Source organism: Primulina huaijiensis, chromosome 15, assembly GCF_012295235.1.
Source record: "Primulina huaijiensis isolate GDHJ02 chromosome 15, ASM1229523v2, whole genome shotgun sequence".
Classification (NCBI taxonomy): Eukaryota; Viridiplantae; Streptophyta; class Magnoliopsida; order Lamiales; family Gesneriaceae; genus Primulina; species Primulina huaijiensis.
This window is the reverse complement of record NC_133320.1, coordinates 25,175,647-25,191,424: the sequence shown is the minus strand read 5'-3', so window position 1 is coordinate 25,191,424 and position 15,778 is coordinate 25,175,647. Positions and strand designations below refer to the sequence as shown.

The 15,778-nt window shown below is 33.8% G+C and overlaps 3 protein-coding genes across 7 annotated transcripts; 2 read left to right on the top strand and 1 right to left on the bottom strand.

The window, feature by feature from the left end:
* Positions 1 to 104: 104 nt before the first annotated feature.
* LOC140959055 (putative glucose-6-phosphate 1-epimerase) lies at positions 105 to 5,141 on the top strand. Of its 3 annotated transcripts, none has more exons than XM_073416777.1 (9): positions 105 to 254; positions 1,405 to 1,479; positions 2,078 to 2,134; positions 2,211 to 2,380; positions 2,465 to 2,605; positions 3,323 to 3,425; positions 3,520 to 3,619; positions 4,005 to 4,243; positions 4,757 to 5,141. In XM_073416777.1, the coding sequence occupies exons 1-8, from the start codon at positions 129 to 131 to the stop codon at positions 4,217 to 4,219; spliced, it is 987 nt and encodes a 328-aa protein (XP_073272878.1). In that variant the 5' UTR covers positions 105 to 128; the 3' UTR covers positions 4,220 to 4,243; positions 4,757 to 5,141. The 3 variants fall into 3 exon arrangements, with proteins under 3 accessions (XP_073272878.1, XP_073272876.1, XP_073272879.1); XM_073416775.1 differs by having other exon boundaries at positions 107 to 254; positions 4,005 to 4,249; positions 4,757 to 5,140; XM_073416778.1 differs by lacking the exons at positions 105 to 254; positions 1,405 to 1,479 and adding an exon at positions 1,557 to 1,840 and having other exon boundaries at positions 4,005 to 4,249.
* A 5,064-nt stretch (positions 5,142 to 10,205) lies between these two features.
* LOC140960053 (protein WHAT'S THIS FACTOR 1 homolog, chloroplastic) lies at positions 10,206 to 12,302 on the bottom strand. 3 transcript variants are annotated; one of them, XM_073418171.1, is made up of 3 exons: positions 12,093 to 12,302; positions 11,770 to 11,870; positions 10,206 to 11,695 (listed from the first exon to the last, which is right to left on the bottom strand). In XM_073418171.1, the coding sequence occupies exon 3, from the start codon at positions 11,550 to 11,552 to the stop codon at positions 10,230 to 10,232; it is 1,323 nt and encodes a 440-aa protein (XP_073274272.1). In that variant the 5' UTR covers positions 11,553 to 11,695; positions 11,770 to 11,870; positions 12,093 to 12,302; the 3' UTR covers positions 10,206 to 10,229. The 3 variants fall into 3 exon arrangements, with proteins under 3 accessions (XP_073274272.1, XP_073274271.1, XP_073274270.1); XM_073418170.1 differs by having other exon boundaries at positions 11,770 to 12,302; XM_073418169.1 differs by lacking the exon at positions 11,770 to 11,870.
* Positions 12,303 to 13,471: 1,169 nt separating this feature from the next.
* Positions 13,472 to 15,518, top strand: LOC140960211 (uncharacterized). The gene has a single exon (XM_073418383.1). The coding sequence runs from the start codon at positions 13,573 to 13,575 to the stop codon at positions 15,373 to 15,375; it is 1,803 nt and encodes a 600-aa protein (XP_073274484.1). The 5' UTR covers positions 13,472 to 13,572; the 3' UTR covers positions 15,376 to 15,518.
* The last annotated feature ends 260 nt before the right edge of the window (positions 15,519 to 15,778 follow it).

Genomic DNA, 15,778 nt, shown 5'->3' with positions numbered 1-15,778 from the left:
TGAAAAAACAGTTCACATTAGCAGTTACACAGTACCAGCTTCAGAGCTTCAGACTCAACTGAAATTCGATACTCGATTACTCAACTGAAAAAACATCACACTTGCACTACGCATCAGTGACGCGGGAGATGTCATCGAAGGCGTCGTCTTCTGAGAAGGTGTCGTCTTCTGAGAAGGCTGAGCTGGAGATCTACAAGGGTGCCGGTGGCCTCAAGAAAGTCGTCCTCCGGGACTTTAGCGGCTATTCTGCTGAGGTTTGACTTATTCATTTCCGACTGCATCCGATATTGTACATTACATTGCGCGTCTTCTTCTCTGCGTTATGCTTTCCTTTCATGAAAAAATTATACATATTTATATCACGGTTATAATAATCGTCATTCTTGTGTTTCTTTATCGCAAAAGTTGATGTGATGAATGTGAATATCTGGATGAAGTTGGTTTCTGTGTTCATTTCTTTTTACATGATAGTCGAGTATTACTGTAACACGCATGCAACTGACTGTGTTCCTTTTGATATATTTCCGATATGTGTATTGTTTCTTGCTGTACCAAGAACTTTTAGTTTATACTTACCAGAAATATGCTCAAATTAGTATAGCTTTGGAATGGATATTAGGGCCTGGTTATAGCATTAACTCACAAGTGGTGCCATATGATGTGTTCTCTAGTTCTTGTATAATCGTGAAATCTTGGTATAACATGTGTATCGGCAGGTTTTCACAAAATGTGCAGGATTCTAGGCATTGAAGATAGATTTCTTTTCCTACGTGTTATGGTGGACATTTCGATTGGTTTTCTCTTTAATTTCGATTTGACTTGTATGCTTGATAATCTTTAATTTTGTTATATAAATCTTCAATATGCATTGAAAAATCTCAGAGAAAATAGTTGCACGTGGTTCTATTACGCATTCTGATATTTTACATGCGTCTCATAAGTACATGCCATATCTTTGGTTCATTTTAGAGTCATTATCCAATATCCACTAAAGTTGGATGCCAAATTTTATTAATTCTGAAAGGTTTGGCTCCATATTATCTTAAAATTATTAAGAAATAAAATGAAATATAGTAAATTTCACACTCACATCTCCAAGATTTTGATTTTCATTAAATACTAATTTAACTAGGCTGCAAACTGTTGTTATATTTTCTTCTTTTAATTAGTTTGCCCCTTTATTATTTTATTTATCATTTTCTTACTGTATTTGTGAACTTCCTTGGTGCCTTGCCCTTTGTATTTTGACATTGTGATATACACAATTGTTGAATAAAAGAATAAAAATCATATTGTTAGTTTTATGTTTTTCTTTTAGCACGTGTTCAGTTAAAAATCTCGTATTATATCTACAGTTTGCAAACACCATTAGTTAATGTTATTTATATTTTAATCTATCTGTAGGTTAGTCTGTATGGAGGTCAAGTAACATCATGGAAGAATAAGCGTGGGGAGGAGCTTCTTTTTGTTAGTAGTAAGGTTATTCATCAACTTATATTCTTCTTGTTTGGATATTTTGAAGCGTAATCCTTTGTCCAATGCCTGTTTGTTTTGTTTTGAATTACTTCTGGTCTACTGAGTGATTTCAGTTTAATTTGCTACTTGATTTAGGAAAATATGTTACTAATTGCTAAAGAGTTGATATCTGATATGGGATATTTCCAACATGGCTGAAATGATCTAGTTTCTCAGTTCATTTTTTCTCGACTTTTGATTCCCTGTACATCACAAATTCGTTTCTCTATGCCTCATAAGTTTGATGAAATTTGTATGAAATATAAACGAAATGATGTTTCAGCGGCCTTTTGATGATTTGTTGGAGGAATTAATTTCGTCACAGGTTGAACTGGTTTGATTGCTTTGCCCTGTCCGATGACTGCACACCAAGTTTCTTCTTTAACTTACTTTCATGTATTTTTCCAGTTTAATTTCTAGAATTTGTGCTTCATTCTTCCCTGAAATGGCAGTATCTTGAAATTACTATAATGACGTGTTTCCTTTGGAGAAATGTACTTAATACCTTGACTTACGAGATACCTACCTTAATCTCATGGCTGAAATCATTTTTATTCTTCAGTCAGCTTACAAACCTCCAAAGCCGATTCGTGGAGGCATCCCTCTTTGCTTTCCGAAGGTATCGATCCTCAACCCTCTTACTTTCCACTTGTAATAATCATGGATCTCATAAAGAAATTTTTCTGGATCTTCAGTTTTCAAACAATGGATCCCTTGAGCAGCATGGATTTGCTAGAATCAGGTTTTGGAATATTGACCCCTCCCCCCCTCCATTACCAACAAATTCCTCCTATAAGACGTTTGTTGATTTGATACTGAGCCCCAAGGATTTGCTACCAAATGACAAGACATTCTGGCCACATAGGTAGACTTGAGACGTTCTTTCTATTGATAGGGAACTTACTCATTCAGATGTCATCATGAAAGTTTATTTGATCATGTTATGCAGTTTTGAGTGTCGCTTACGGGTTGCTTTGGGGCTCACTGGAGAACTGCTGTTGACGTCTCGTATCAGAAATATCAACACTGATGGAAAGCCTTTAACATTTTCATTTGCTTATCATACATATTTCTTAGTTTCGGATATCAGGTAGTGCACGAACTCTCAAGCTTTTCTTTTCTTTTCTCTTCTCTCTGTTTTTTTCCTATGTGTGGGTAGGCACTCTCCATGTCTCATTTATTCACACGTGCAAAATGACACAAGATGTTGTTGGCCTTGCAATCCTTTGCTGGAAAATTACTTCTCTTTATTGCTGATCTTGTTAATTGTTTGTTGGAGTACTGCTTATTTGGGCCCATGATGTTTCTCGAACTGCTCATTTCGATTCATGATGCTAGAACCTGTTATGGTTTATATTAATCATATGAACAAGGATATCAAATTTCATTTTAGTTCAAGTGATTTTGCTTCCTGTGCTAACTTGAGTTAGTATTTACTGGTTCCTGGAATCATTCTTCTGAAGCTAGATCATGATGATTAAACTGAAGTTCATTTTGTGGTTTTGTCGTATCAAAGAGGAATTTCTCATTACAGGATTATGTTGTTCTTGTGCATTGAGTTGATATAAACTGAACCTTTTTGTCAAGATTATGTTGGCATATCAATTAATACAATATTATGCGTGCTCATATATATATGACGTTTCAGTCTGTTACGTTCATAAGAAGCTTGGTACATTATCTTACTGATGTTTTAAATATTCCAGATCAATTCATATTTATATATCTATGCAAAACCATGTGACATACATAAATTTGAGCGTATTATAAACTTTTTCTACCTTAATCACGAGATTCCCTCTTTCAGTGAAGTACGAGTTGAAGGATTGGAAACAACAGATTATCTTGATAATTTGCAGAACAAGGAACGATTTACTGAACAAGGGGATGCACTCACTTTCGAATCTGAAGTAAATTTTGGAGATCAATGCTGATTTTACCACTTCTTTGTTATTGTTTTTGGTTAAACAACTAATCACTACTGTTGTATTTCATGTTCATCAGGTGGATAAGGTATATGTCAGCGCACCAACAAAAATTGCCATTCTGGACCATGCAAAGAAGCAAACTTTTGTCATTTATAAAGAAGGTCTACCTGATGTTGGTAAGTTTGAGATATCTGTTCATTTTCTCGGTCACTGCTGGGGAAGCGGGAGTGATTGGAAAAAATAACCTCTCAGTGTTATAGTCATGTGCATACATTATATGCAAGTTTTATACCATCTATTCTATTTCTTCATAAAACGTAATATGAGATAGGTGTCAAGAAAACGAAACAAAAAATTTCGTGTCTCACTAGATGGATTTCAGGTTGAACAATTGTCTAAATAGGATTGCTGGATCAAGGAGCTCCATAACCTCAAAAACATTTGACAAATACACTCAGATGAAAGTGAAATGAAAATTATACTGTGTGATCTATTTGAAATTTCTTTATTTTCTCTGGGAATTGTAGTAACTTGATAAATATTTTTATCATCCTAATGCAGCGGTATGGAACCCTTGGGATAAAAAGGCGAAGGCATTGGGAGACTTTGGATATGATGAATACACGCGCATGTTGTGTGTCTCGCCTGCTGCTGTTGAAACTCCGATCACCTTGAAGCCAGGTGAAGAGTGGACAGGAAGGCAGAAACTTTGTGCCGTGCCTTCGAGTTATTGCAGTGGGCAGCTTGATCCTCAGAGAGTCATAAGAGGCAACTGATAATTGGATATGCTCGTTTATCATGTACAGGTACTGAATTGCCAGAATCTAATTTTAAACCAACATTTCGATAATTGAATCGTTAATCTCAAACTATGAGAGCCGGCTATATACGTCTTTACTTATGTGAAATATAATCTAATCTATTCCAAATCACTGAGTCATGCTTCGTATGTGCCCAAAAACTAACTTCAGTGATAGACTGTCGAGTATTGGTTTTGTTGGTAAAGCAACAGATTTGAGCCACATGAGATTCACAAGCATAGAAATAGGTCATGATTTCCAGTGGGTCAAAATTGAGAATCTCTCTGTCCTTATAAAAGGCTAATTTTATTCACCATCTATATTATGTTATAAGTGTTTGTTTCCTTGGCCATGTCACTTGTAAATAACAAAATATTACACGTGGTAGCAGTACTGGCCTTCCTAAAAATACCGTTATTTAGTAAACCTATACATGTTCTTTTTAGTATTTCTGGTTGTATTTTATTTTATTTTATATTTTGAAGTATCTGAGATGCTTGATTGTTGATGCAGGAGGTGATGTATATAAATACATGGATGGATGTACAGGGTGTCCCAACAACTTACTTTCAAGACCTCTTTTATCGTCTTGTCCTCGAGTACAGTAACTCTTTTTTCTACTTGCAAGGAAGGGAATAGTTTTACTACAGTTGCTTGTCAACAAAGTTTACTCTTACTTGCCTGGGTTCATGCCTTAGTATATAGATATAACATGGCTGGGGATTTTTTGAGTCTGAAATGTTCGCATTGCATATCTCAATTACTTTGGAATGTCTAGATTCTCCATTAGAAATTGATGTTGCATTTCAGGTGTCATTCTAATGAGATATTGGTTGCACGTTTCAATGGTTGCACGTTTCAATGGTTGCAAGGTCATCAACTGTCGCGTCTTTCGCAAGCTTCGACCAAGTTGGTATCTTGACAGGAAATCAGGGTATTTACGTTGAACATCGAATAAAAGCTATGGATCCATGGCCATAAAATATGAACCTTGACCTGCAAAATTAGTCTTTTTCTATATTTAAGATTTCATTAAAGTCCAAGAATCACGGCTTTGCTGATCTATATCCACATGCGTTTTAAAACCAAATATGGCAAGAATATTATAGGAATATTTATTTTTGAATGAGGCCAAGTAATCTTGTTTTAGACCAAAGAAAATGTGAGACTTTCCCGAATCAAACAAAATAATAACTAGAAAGCTTGTTTGATGTCAGAACTCAACTACCTTAGTATAGATTTAATCAACTTTAATGACGGCTAAAATTTGAAACTATCAATTGTCTATGTGAATCTAACCTACATATAAATATAACACTTCAATTGTGAATTTTCTTATATGTCCTTGTTCATTTAAGTTGGTCAATTAAATTATTAGGATATCTTAAGGGTTTTTTTGGTAATTTATTGTTCATCTTAAATGAATTTGGACATTATTACACATTCCTCTTTCTTTCCTAATTTTATGCCAAAAAAATTATTTATTTACATTTCCTTGTTCATTTAAGTTAGCAAATTAAATTAATATCTTTTTAAGGGTTTTTTGTGATTCATTTTCATCTTAGATAGATTTGGACATTGATACACGTTCTTCTTTCTTTTCTAAATTTTATGTAAAAAAAAGTATTTATTTACATTTCTTAGTCAATTTTTGTGATTCATTGTCCATCTTAGAAATACTTGGACATTAATACACATTCTTCTTTTTTTTTCCTCTAAATTTTAAACTTAATTTATGATATAATCTTTAAAAAAAAATTTAATCAATGTAATCCTTATAATAAATATGAATTATATTGATAGTTTATTATCATTTGTTATATATTACACTTTTACATATAAAATTTTTTAACTAAGTATTACAAATTATTTTATATATATATATATATATGTTTTTTACTATATATATTTATTTGAGTGGTATTATGTTAAAATTTTATTTCTCTTAAATTATTAATCACCAATATTAATTTATAAATGATTGATTCTGATATAAAATTAATTATCTATAATATGTATTCTAAAAAAAATTAAATAAAATCCGCAATGTGTTAAAAGTTAGCAAAAGCAAAAGTGATATTTACCTTAATAACCAGTTTAATGATTTTATTTTAACATTATTATGATAATTTAGTAAACTAAGAGAATTTTATTTGACATTTGTCTATGTGTAATCTTATTAAGTAAATTTTTGTTTTTATTTTGGTAAAATTCACTATTCTGTTAATTTTATTTTTATTATTTTTTTCATTTTGAATGATATTTGAATGAAAAATATTTTTGCTGATTTATCATTTAAAAGAGATGTATTATGTCGCGGATTGAAAATTGTCATCTAAATAAGTGAATATATATGATTTATTGTCATGATGTATTTTTATGTATTGTGTTTTGATATATTTAGCTTTACAAATACTTATAAACATGATGTTATTCAAACGACTTTAAATAATATCTAATTCTCGTGATTATATTTTTTATTATTAGTCACCTACGTGCATCGCACGTGTACATTCCTAGTATATATATATATATCCTAGTCTATACTTGGAAATTGTTGCATTTTCTGGACAATTTTAAAAAAAAAATCATCTTCTATTCGAACTCAAATCTTGAAGCAACCAATGTGGCTGCCCATTATCTTGGTTTGAGGCAGCACTTGGCTCCCCATATGCTTCGTCTTTACCTGTATTAATTCTTGACGAAGAACTAGTGCCTTCAAGCGGATTTGACCTATCGAAATCTAGAAACTGTGGGTTGCATTGCTGCCGATGACTTGTTGATTTCTTTCCCCTGCTGCAATGACCTATACCCAGTGTTAATTCAACCTCAAGATCATCTACCTCGATCTTTTTGATGTTGTTTTGCACATTATCAGGATGGAGTTCGAGGTCAAATTTGATTGGCACTAATCTTGAGCTCCCACGAGAGCAGCTACCACTTAGTTCTGTTGGATCGTCTCTTTTAAAGAAAGTCTTGAAATTACTTTGTGATATAATCGATTCGTTTCTTCTCCAAGATTGCTCGTTTTTCAGTTCGCGCATTAGCATATTTTGGAGATTATACAGCCTGTGGAGCTCTTTAACCTGCATAAAGAAGCCAGCTTATAACATTTTTAATTATAAAAAAAAATGTTTATTTTTATTATCCCAAAATATGCAGCGTTCTTAATTGTTACAAGAATTCTCAGAATGTAAAAAATTCAAGGTTCAAACAATATATACGATTTTGTTATGATATATATACCTGTTGTCTGAATATTTGTTCATGTGTCAGCATCGTCTTCTTCAAGGAATCTATCACCTGTGAACGCTCCATATGTATTTCCTGCAGCAAGTTTCAACTTGGGTACTCATGCCTGTAAATTTTCAATAATAGGAAGACGAACTAAGTTGCAAATCTTCTTTTGATTAAGAATATAAATTGGATTATATATAATATAATCAAACAACTATGGTAATTACCTTATGGAGTTCATCCGGCCAAGTAGATCATCGTACAATCTATCTATATAGGTCGGTCCAACAGAAGCCAATCCCAGATTATGCCAAGCTCGTAGCTGTAAATTCAGCATGCACAAAAACAATGTAATCCAAATGGCGTGCCCACGTTGAGTTCGGAGAGTTCGAATATCGAACAAACAAACAAATCAATATTATATATATATATATATACACACATATATATTATAATTATGACAGCTAATGGCATGTGTCGAAAGTAGAATATGGTAGCTGTTGATTGTTAAAATAAGTTTGGTTTATTTTGTGACATTGTATGTAGGAAGATCAAATGAGAGAGATCGATCGAGGCCCCACGCTACATTATAATCCATTTAATTTACTTTTTGAGATTTTTCTATATAAAATAAATTAAGATTTTGGGTGGGGGAACTTAGTCTTAGACAAAAAAAAAAAAAAAAAAAAAAAAAAAAAACGAGCATAAGACAAGACAATCATGGATATCAATTTATTTGAAGTCATGCCATAATTGTTGAATAACACTATACACATTGAACAATTAAGTGCATCATAATTTAATGAGTATCATCGTGATTGATACGAAAATATTTATTTAAATAAATTATTATAATATATATATATATATTGTGTGTGTGTGTGTTGAAGGGAAGATTTGAGATTATTATTGGATGAAACTTCCCTTGCATCGATTTCTTAAAAATCGAATCACAGATATCATCCATCCTCCCTCAATTTGTATTTTATTTCTGTTTATTTATTGAGTAGATCTCTTATAAAACACTCTCATTTCATAAGATGAGTCGATCATGCTCGTATTTATAATAAAAAATCATATATTTTATCATAAAAAGTAAAATATTTTAATGCATGACCCAAACAGAAAATCTATCTCATAAAATTAATTATTTCGTTATCCCTATTTTGTGTGTGTGTGTGTGTTTTTTTTTTAAAGTCATCTTTTGTGAATGTATTTCAATATACAAGGGCAAAACACATAGTGGATCGTTGACCATGATTTACTCTTTATTCTAACAAAATCGATAAAACTATATACAGTAATTGTATACTTATCATCTATATTTGTATTAAAAAAATTTCCTGATCTTTCCCAATTCCCATATCTTATATTGTGATATCCTACCCGTCCTCTTCCACATGGTTGGGATATTTATTAATTGATTTCCGATATTAGATCGAAGATCGGTTTATTATTAAAAAAAAAACCTGGGTTTATTGTCAATATTATATGCACGAAGTAAGAATCTATAATGTTAGAATAGAAAATAATTAAATAATTATTTTTGGATTGATAATGTAAACATAAATAATGATTATATTGGATTTGTGTACAAGAATTAAAAATCTAATGTTAAAAATTATTAATATTATCAATATTTGTTTGTGTTTTTAAAAGATAAAAATATATTTTAAAAATCTTTTGACTTGATGACATGACTTTATTATTTTTTTTTTTAAAATAATGATATGACCTCTTGATGCCCCGATATATGGTATTTTAAGAGAAGAGGTTGGGAAACATAAGCCAGTGTTGAGCATAATTGGGTCATCTACGATAGTAGGATAGAATGAGATTATTAAAATTTTAGAACCTTGCCTTTCTTAACATTACATGCAGAAAATTCAGTGATTAATTTTATTCGATTTGAAGCTTTGTTTTTATGTTGTTTTCTTTTCTTTTTTACTTTTAGAAACCTAAATAAATAAATCGTATAAAACCAAAAAACAATCGTCAGACGAAAATCTAAAAACATAGGCCAGCAGAGGAACAACTTGAGACGAGACGTAGTTTCCTATGTTGCGGTTGCTTTATCAATTAATGTGCGGGTTTTTAGCTAATATGTTTTTTTTACATGAGTTTCGGCTACATATAAAACAATGGAGAATTTTAGTTTAGCAAATTCAACAAAAAATGTTTTTTGCAATTTATCATCCCACAACCTAAATGGAATAGCTTTGAACAATGTAAGACTATACTTTTTACACGCAAAATTTACAAATAATTTTGCCCTAAAAAGAATCCAAAATAATTAAATTTTGCCCAATAAAATAAAGTTCACATGTTACGCATGAAACAAATTCAATGCAAATATTTTGGGAGTCAACTACCTCACATTTTAAATAATGCCCAAATTCCAACCCATACAACCACGCTCCGTCTACTTATTTATCTTTTTCCTCCTGGATTGTGGAATCTGATGCAACAAATGTAGTAAAAGCAATCTATAATGAGCACCACTGATAAATTTCATAAGACCTTTTTGTTTGCAGCGGCCTGGGCTGGGATTCTCATCCAACATTGCTCGCTAAATGCCAACAAAGTATCACATTACCTAGCCTCACAGGACTTCATACAGAGCATAACCTTGAAAGTGTAGATTTTTGCCGAGTAGACATGGGGACTTTTGTAAATCATGACATGCCTTGAGCTAATTAATTGTGTGTTTCGATAAATTAAAAACAAATAAAAAAAATTGTCCTATCAATCAAATTTCTCCGATCTCCATCTCAGAACCATCTGCACCTGAAGACATCTCTAAACACTGGATAGTTTCCCAATCCTCGAGTTCCATCCCGACACCACCAACTTCATAATCACTTCCGACCAATACCTTATCCTCCATTTCTGAAATATCTTCAAACGACTCAACCTTTTTCTTCTTCCCCCTGTGACCTACATGACTCAGGACTTCCTCCTTCCAAACGACCAATGGGTGCTTATCAATTAGCTCAGAACCTTCATAGGCCTCCTTCAGGAACACACTAAACCTCTTCCCCCTCTCAGAAACATAGAAAATTCCAAAGTGCTTCAGTAAAAGCCTCATTAGCTTCTGCGGCATCACAAACTCCCGTCTAAAATGTGTTAAATAATCAGTCACCAACCTTTTCTCTATCGTGAAACTGAGCAACTCATGCATCACCGCAACTGCCCTCTTATCAAACTCCAAGGAACCAGCTTTTAAATCCCTGGCATCTGCGTAAGGAGACAGATACTCCCTCTTTTGAAAGTGCTCAATTTTCCCACCGTATCTGTACACCTTTTTATAACTTACCGGGAATTTCAATGGGAATGCTAGGGAAAGCAACCCTGGGATATGATCTTCACGGTCCAAGACTTTCTCTAATCCTAAAGCCGTCTTTTCCAATTCTGTGATTGCCCAACTAGACTTCCAAGAAACAAGCTCCAAATACTCCGTTTCATCGCGAGGCTTAAATGGGTGAACAACCTTAAAGTTTTCAGGATATTTATGCACCCAATGTTTCCTAAAATCACACGGCAGACCTAAATCCCGTCTAAAATGAGCAATCTTATCCAGCGGTAGCTGCTTGTCTACAGCCATCATTAACATCCTAGTCACAAATTCCGCAGCTTTCTCGCTATGCTTTTCAATAATTTTCTCTTCCTCTTTCATCAATTCCTCCGCTTTTTCGGTCATCCCACACCAAACAGTCCCTCTTTGGTCCTTGTACAGTTCAAAAAGCTTAGGAGATTTCTGGAGGAAGTCCGAGATTTTGTGTGGTTTAGGGAGATTAATTTGCTGGCGATGATGGTCAAGATTTCTTAAGGGTATGATCTGTTCCGGCTCTGCCTTAAGAATTTCGAATAAATTTAGGACTTTGGAGATTATCTTGTGTTTCTCTGTTGCAATTTCAAGGACATCGACCCGCTTGTTCTTGCTGCGGTCTTGGACTCTTTTGCTGGAGGTCATTGATCGCCACTGAATGTGCAGCGGTAATATAAAATATCCATGAATGAGCTTCTTTACCAAGTCCCCCGAGTGGCGAGAGTTTAATGGGGGTTTGGGCATTGTGCAGCCGGATATCTAGCAAAGAAAGTACGAGGAAATCTGTTCCATGTAGTTAACTACTAGTTGAAATGCCTCAATATAAATTTTCAGCTTTAGTATGCGTATGAGCTGAAGAAGAAGAAGAAGTACGAACCCAGCATCTCCTGCACCAAATGGAGGTTAAAATCATGTCTCGTTATAAGTAAAAAAATAAACGGAAGTAAAGAAACAATGTGACCTTTTCTTGTTTTTTTTCCGAAATATCTGCAAAAATCAGAGGGTTCCGATATTGAAAACGTTGTAACAAAATTCCTCGAATAAGCTCGATTATAACATTTTCTGGGAAAAAATGAACTTTTTCCACTGTAAGATATGCTTGCTTGATCGTTACTTGCACAGTTGCACTAATAGAAATTTACACGACATAAAAGAACATAAAATTCGTAACAGCAAAATCATAGGATCAGCGCCAAATGGTTGTCTTGCTCTTAGCGCAACAAACAACAGAAAGGAAGAAACAATTTATCGAACAGATAGTATGCGAAGATAACTAGAACTCACAGTGCCAGCGATCAGGGTGCCCACATCAATTAGAAAACAACGATCCACGGAAAATAGCTGCTTCTCGCGGCTCCGCTTCGTCTAGCTGAAGATCAATTTTCTAGTGGAGAAAAAGATTTGCCTTGAACAACGCTATAATAACAATTGTGTATGTATTATCTAGCAAGGGTGAATTGCCCTAAAAAATTAAAATTAAGTTCAATTCCCAAAAACTTACTCCCTCACCAAATTATATAGCTTTATTTAGGCTTATTTGTTTTAACACACAATTAAGGAAAAAAACAAACAAATTTACATACAAATTTCTTATTTTATATTTTATTCAAAAAAATATTTGTATATTTTTCAGAACTTAGTTAACAGAAAATTATATTAGTAATAGTAAAATAAATTTTTTTTACACATAATACATGACGATATATTTGTTAGAAACAAAAAATGAAATATCACATGTATAATTGAGACAAAGGTAATGTTACTCATCATGCCGATTGATATATATTTTGAATTGATCCATTTAATTGTAGTCATTTTTTCACTTTATTGATATTTTATCACTTATTGTAAGTCAAATATTTTGATTGATAAATTATATTTGTACACAAAAAAAATTCTTTTGATATCGTTTTACAGATTAATTTTGTGAGACATATCCACATCCCGACTCTTGAAAAATATTATTTTTTATGTTAAAAGTATTAAATTTCAATGCGGGTATAATTTAGTCAACTCATCTCAAAGACATAAATATGTGAAATCATCTCACATGAAACTTACTCATATTTATATTGAAAATAATACTGTAATTTTTAAAATATTTAGTATGACATGGAATAATAATTAAAAAAATAACAATACATTTGGCTCGATTATTATACATTTGAGAGTAAGGGGTGAATTACAGTTTTACCATTTGACTTTTAATTATGAGATTAAATAATATTATTATGATATTTAGAAATTGACATATTGTTGATTTCAATTGTTATAACGAATAAATTATTATAAATAATGATAAATTATGTATCTATGGTAAATAAAAGTCGTGTTACATGTACGAGAAATTTGTACAATATAACGCAACAAATTTAATATAAAAATTTTATTTAATATAAAATCTCATTATAAATTTAATATAAAATCTCATTAGATAATATCAAAATCACATGAAATAATACATTATTATTATTTTTAATTTATTTGGTCCTATCCCATTACATTGTTACATTTTTTTACTTTAAAAATAATATTTATTTTCTAAAATCAATAGGCAAAATGAAAAAATATATTACTTGCAGTAAATGAATAGTTTGGTTGCCGAAATAAATTTTACTAGCTACTAGTTAGATGCTGTGCGACGTCGTCTCCAACGTCTCATTTCTTGTGTGGCACAAAAACCCTAATTGGTACCCAAAAAAAACCCCTAAATCAACGCGAGCACACTGTTTCGGCAAAACGTTCAGCAACAGATACCTCCTCAATGAAGAAGAGACCCCGAGAACCCAAACCCATACTACCAGCCCTTGCATCCGCCAGTGGCCCTGCCTTAATAAAGCATTTGGCTTCATGCAACACCACCGTCAGATCTCAATCCCTCCGCCTTATTCAATCGTGGCTGGCATCTCAACCCCACCAACTCTCCGAATCTGACATTAAGAAGCTATGGAAGGGCCTATTTTACTGCATCTGGCACGCTGACAAAACACCAAACCAGGTCGCACTAATTGATAGGCTTACTTCTCTGTTTTTATCGCTCCAACCCTCGTTTTCGTTGGATTTTTTTCGTGGTTTTTTACTTACTCTTCGCCGCGAGTGGTCTGGCATAGACCGCTTGAGGCTGGACAAGTTTTACTTGCTGATACGCCGCTTCGTGAGGGCGTTGTTTGAGTTGATGAGATTGAGAAAATGGGATTGCGAGCTTTTGGGGAAATACTTGAGGGTTTTGGAGGATGATGGGTTCTTGGCGGAGGATAAGTTGCAGGGGAATGGGGTGAATTATCAAGTGGCGTCTGTTTATCTGGACGAGTTGAAGGGGGTCAAATTTCCGGTCATGCAGGAGGTGGTTGATTTGATTTTGAGGCCTTTTTTTGCAGTTATGATGAGAAGTAAGGATAGAATTTTGTTGGGGAAAGTGAAGAGTTGTGTGTTTGATGAATTGGTGAAGGTAGGAAAGGGGTTGTTGGAGAAGAAAAGGAAAGGAGTTTCTTGCAAGGAGGATGAAGAGGATGTGTTAGGTGTGGTTGCTCTGAGGATGGGGTTATCAGGGAGGTTATATGAAATTGGTTCATCAGTAGTGTGTGTTCAGGGGAATAGAAAAGTGGTTTTGGGGTTGCATGAAGACTATCTTAAATTGGAGAAGGAGTTTGAATTGTCCGGTATCAAAATTATGATTCCCGAATTCAATAGTCTAAGTGGTGCTGATGGTGATGATGATGATAAGGTGCCTGAGTTGATTCCAGTTAGCTATAATAGTAGCAAAGGTAATGGTGAATTGAGAGAACCAGACAGGGTCGAGGATTCACAAGAAGACAGGGTTCACTTTGATGCTAGAATCTCGAAGAAGAGTAAGAAGGCAGGAAAAGGGATGAATGAAAATGATAAGAAGGCTAAAGGAAAGAAGAACAAAAAGAAGAAAAGAGAAGAGGGCACTTCTATTTCTGAATTTGGTTCTCTGGTAGCTGAAAATGTCGATGTGGTTGCTTCTAGTGACATGGAGAAGAGGAGTAATATCACTCCTTCCGAGGATAGTCTGAGTGATAACTTGGAAACTAATGAGGCAGCAATTAATATGGATGAATCTGTGATAGCAAATCTTCAGAAAGAATTTGAGAAAATTGCGGCTGAAGCTGGTTTTGCCGGTGATGATTATTCAGGTCTGTCTGATACTCCCATTATTTCAGCGGAACATGATATGCATGCAAAAAAGAGGAGGAAAAGATCAAAAAGTGGGGAGGGTCAGGGGTCTGGTAATTCAAATGAGGCTGGAGATGCAGAAGCTGATGCTTCTGTGAAGAGTGTGGGGAAGAGTGCCAAGAAAGTTAGATTTTCCATGAAGAATAACTTGGTGTGGAAGCCACATAACCCATTACCTCCAGAAAGCTTGAGATTACCTCCATCTGTTACTCCAAGGGGTAGTGCATTAAAGAAGGGAGTCCCTGCTGGGCCCATTATAGAGATGTTTCCTCCCAAGGAAACGGCAAAGAAGAAGAAGAAAATGCAGAAGGTATTCAGGAGTGCCACACCTGCAATAAAACGGAAAAAGATGCGGGCTATTTCTGTTTGATGGCTATTCAGGTTGGAGGAGGATTATGTGGTGGATTGATTTTCTTTTTTCCTTGATTTAATCTCTGTTTGCTTAAGGATTAAAACGGATTCGGCTTTTGTGATACTCTTGTTTTTGTATTCTTTAATTATGTGATTCTTTTATACTAGCACCTAGACAATTCATTAGACCGCAAGTCTGGTGTTGATGGATCGGGATATGAATTATTGTCAATTTTGGAAAAATTTACTCCATTTGATAAGAAACAAGCAGTAGATTAATTTGTCCATTGAAACATGGTTCCAAAAATTTTGACTCCACCCAAAAAAATTAGTTGACAACCTTTAATCTTTTAACCCCTGCCAACAATATATATTGCCATACAAAATGCGCTTCCCAAGCCTTGGAATCTATTACATGCAGA

Coding starts and splice junctions, on each gene's coding strand:
- LOC140959055 (XM_073416777.1), top strand. CDS start 129: ATGTCATCGAAGGCGTCGTCTTCTGAGAAGGTGTCGTCTTCTGAGAAG. Junction 1,480..2,077: donor TTCTTTTTGTTAGTAGTAAG/GTTATTCATCAA, acceptor TTTATTCTTCAG/TCAGCTTACAAACCTCCAAA. Junction 3,426..3,519: donor CACTCACTTTCGAATCTGAA/GTAAATTTTGGA, acceptor CATGTTCATCAG/GTGGATAAGGTATATGTCAG.
- LOC140960053 (XM_073418170.1), bottom strand. CDS start 11,552: ATGCCCAAACCCCCATTAAACTCTCGCCACTCGGGGGACTTGGTAAAG.
- LOC140960211 (XM_073418383.1), top strand. CDS start 13,573: ATGAAGAAGAGACCCCGAGAACCCAAACCCATACTACCAGCCCTTGCA.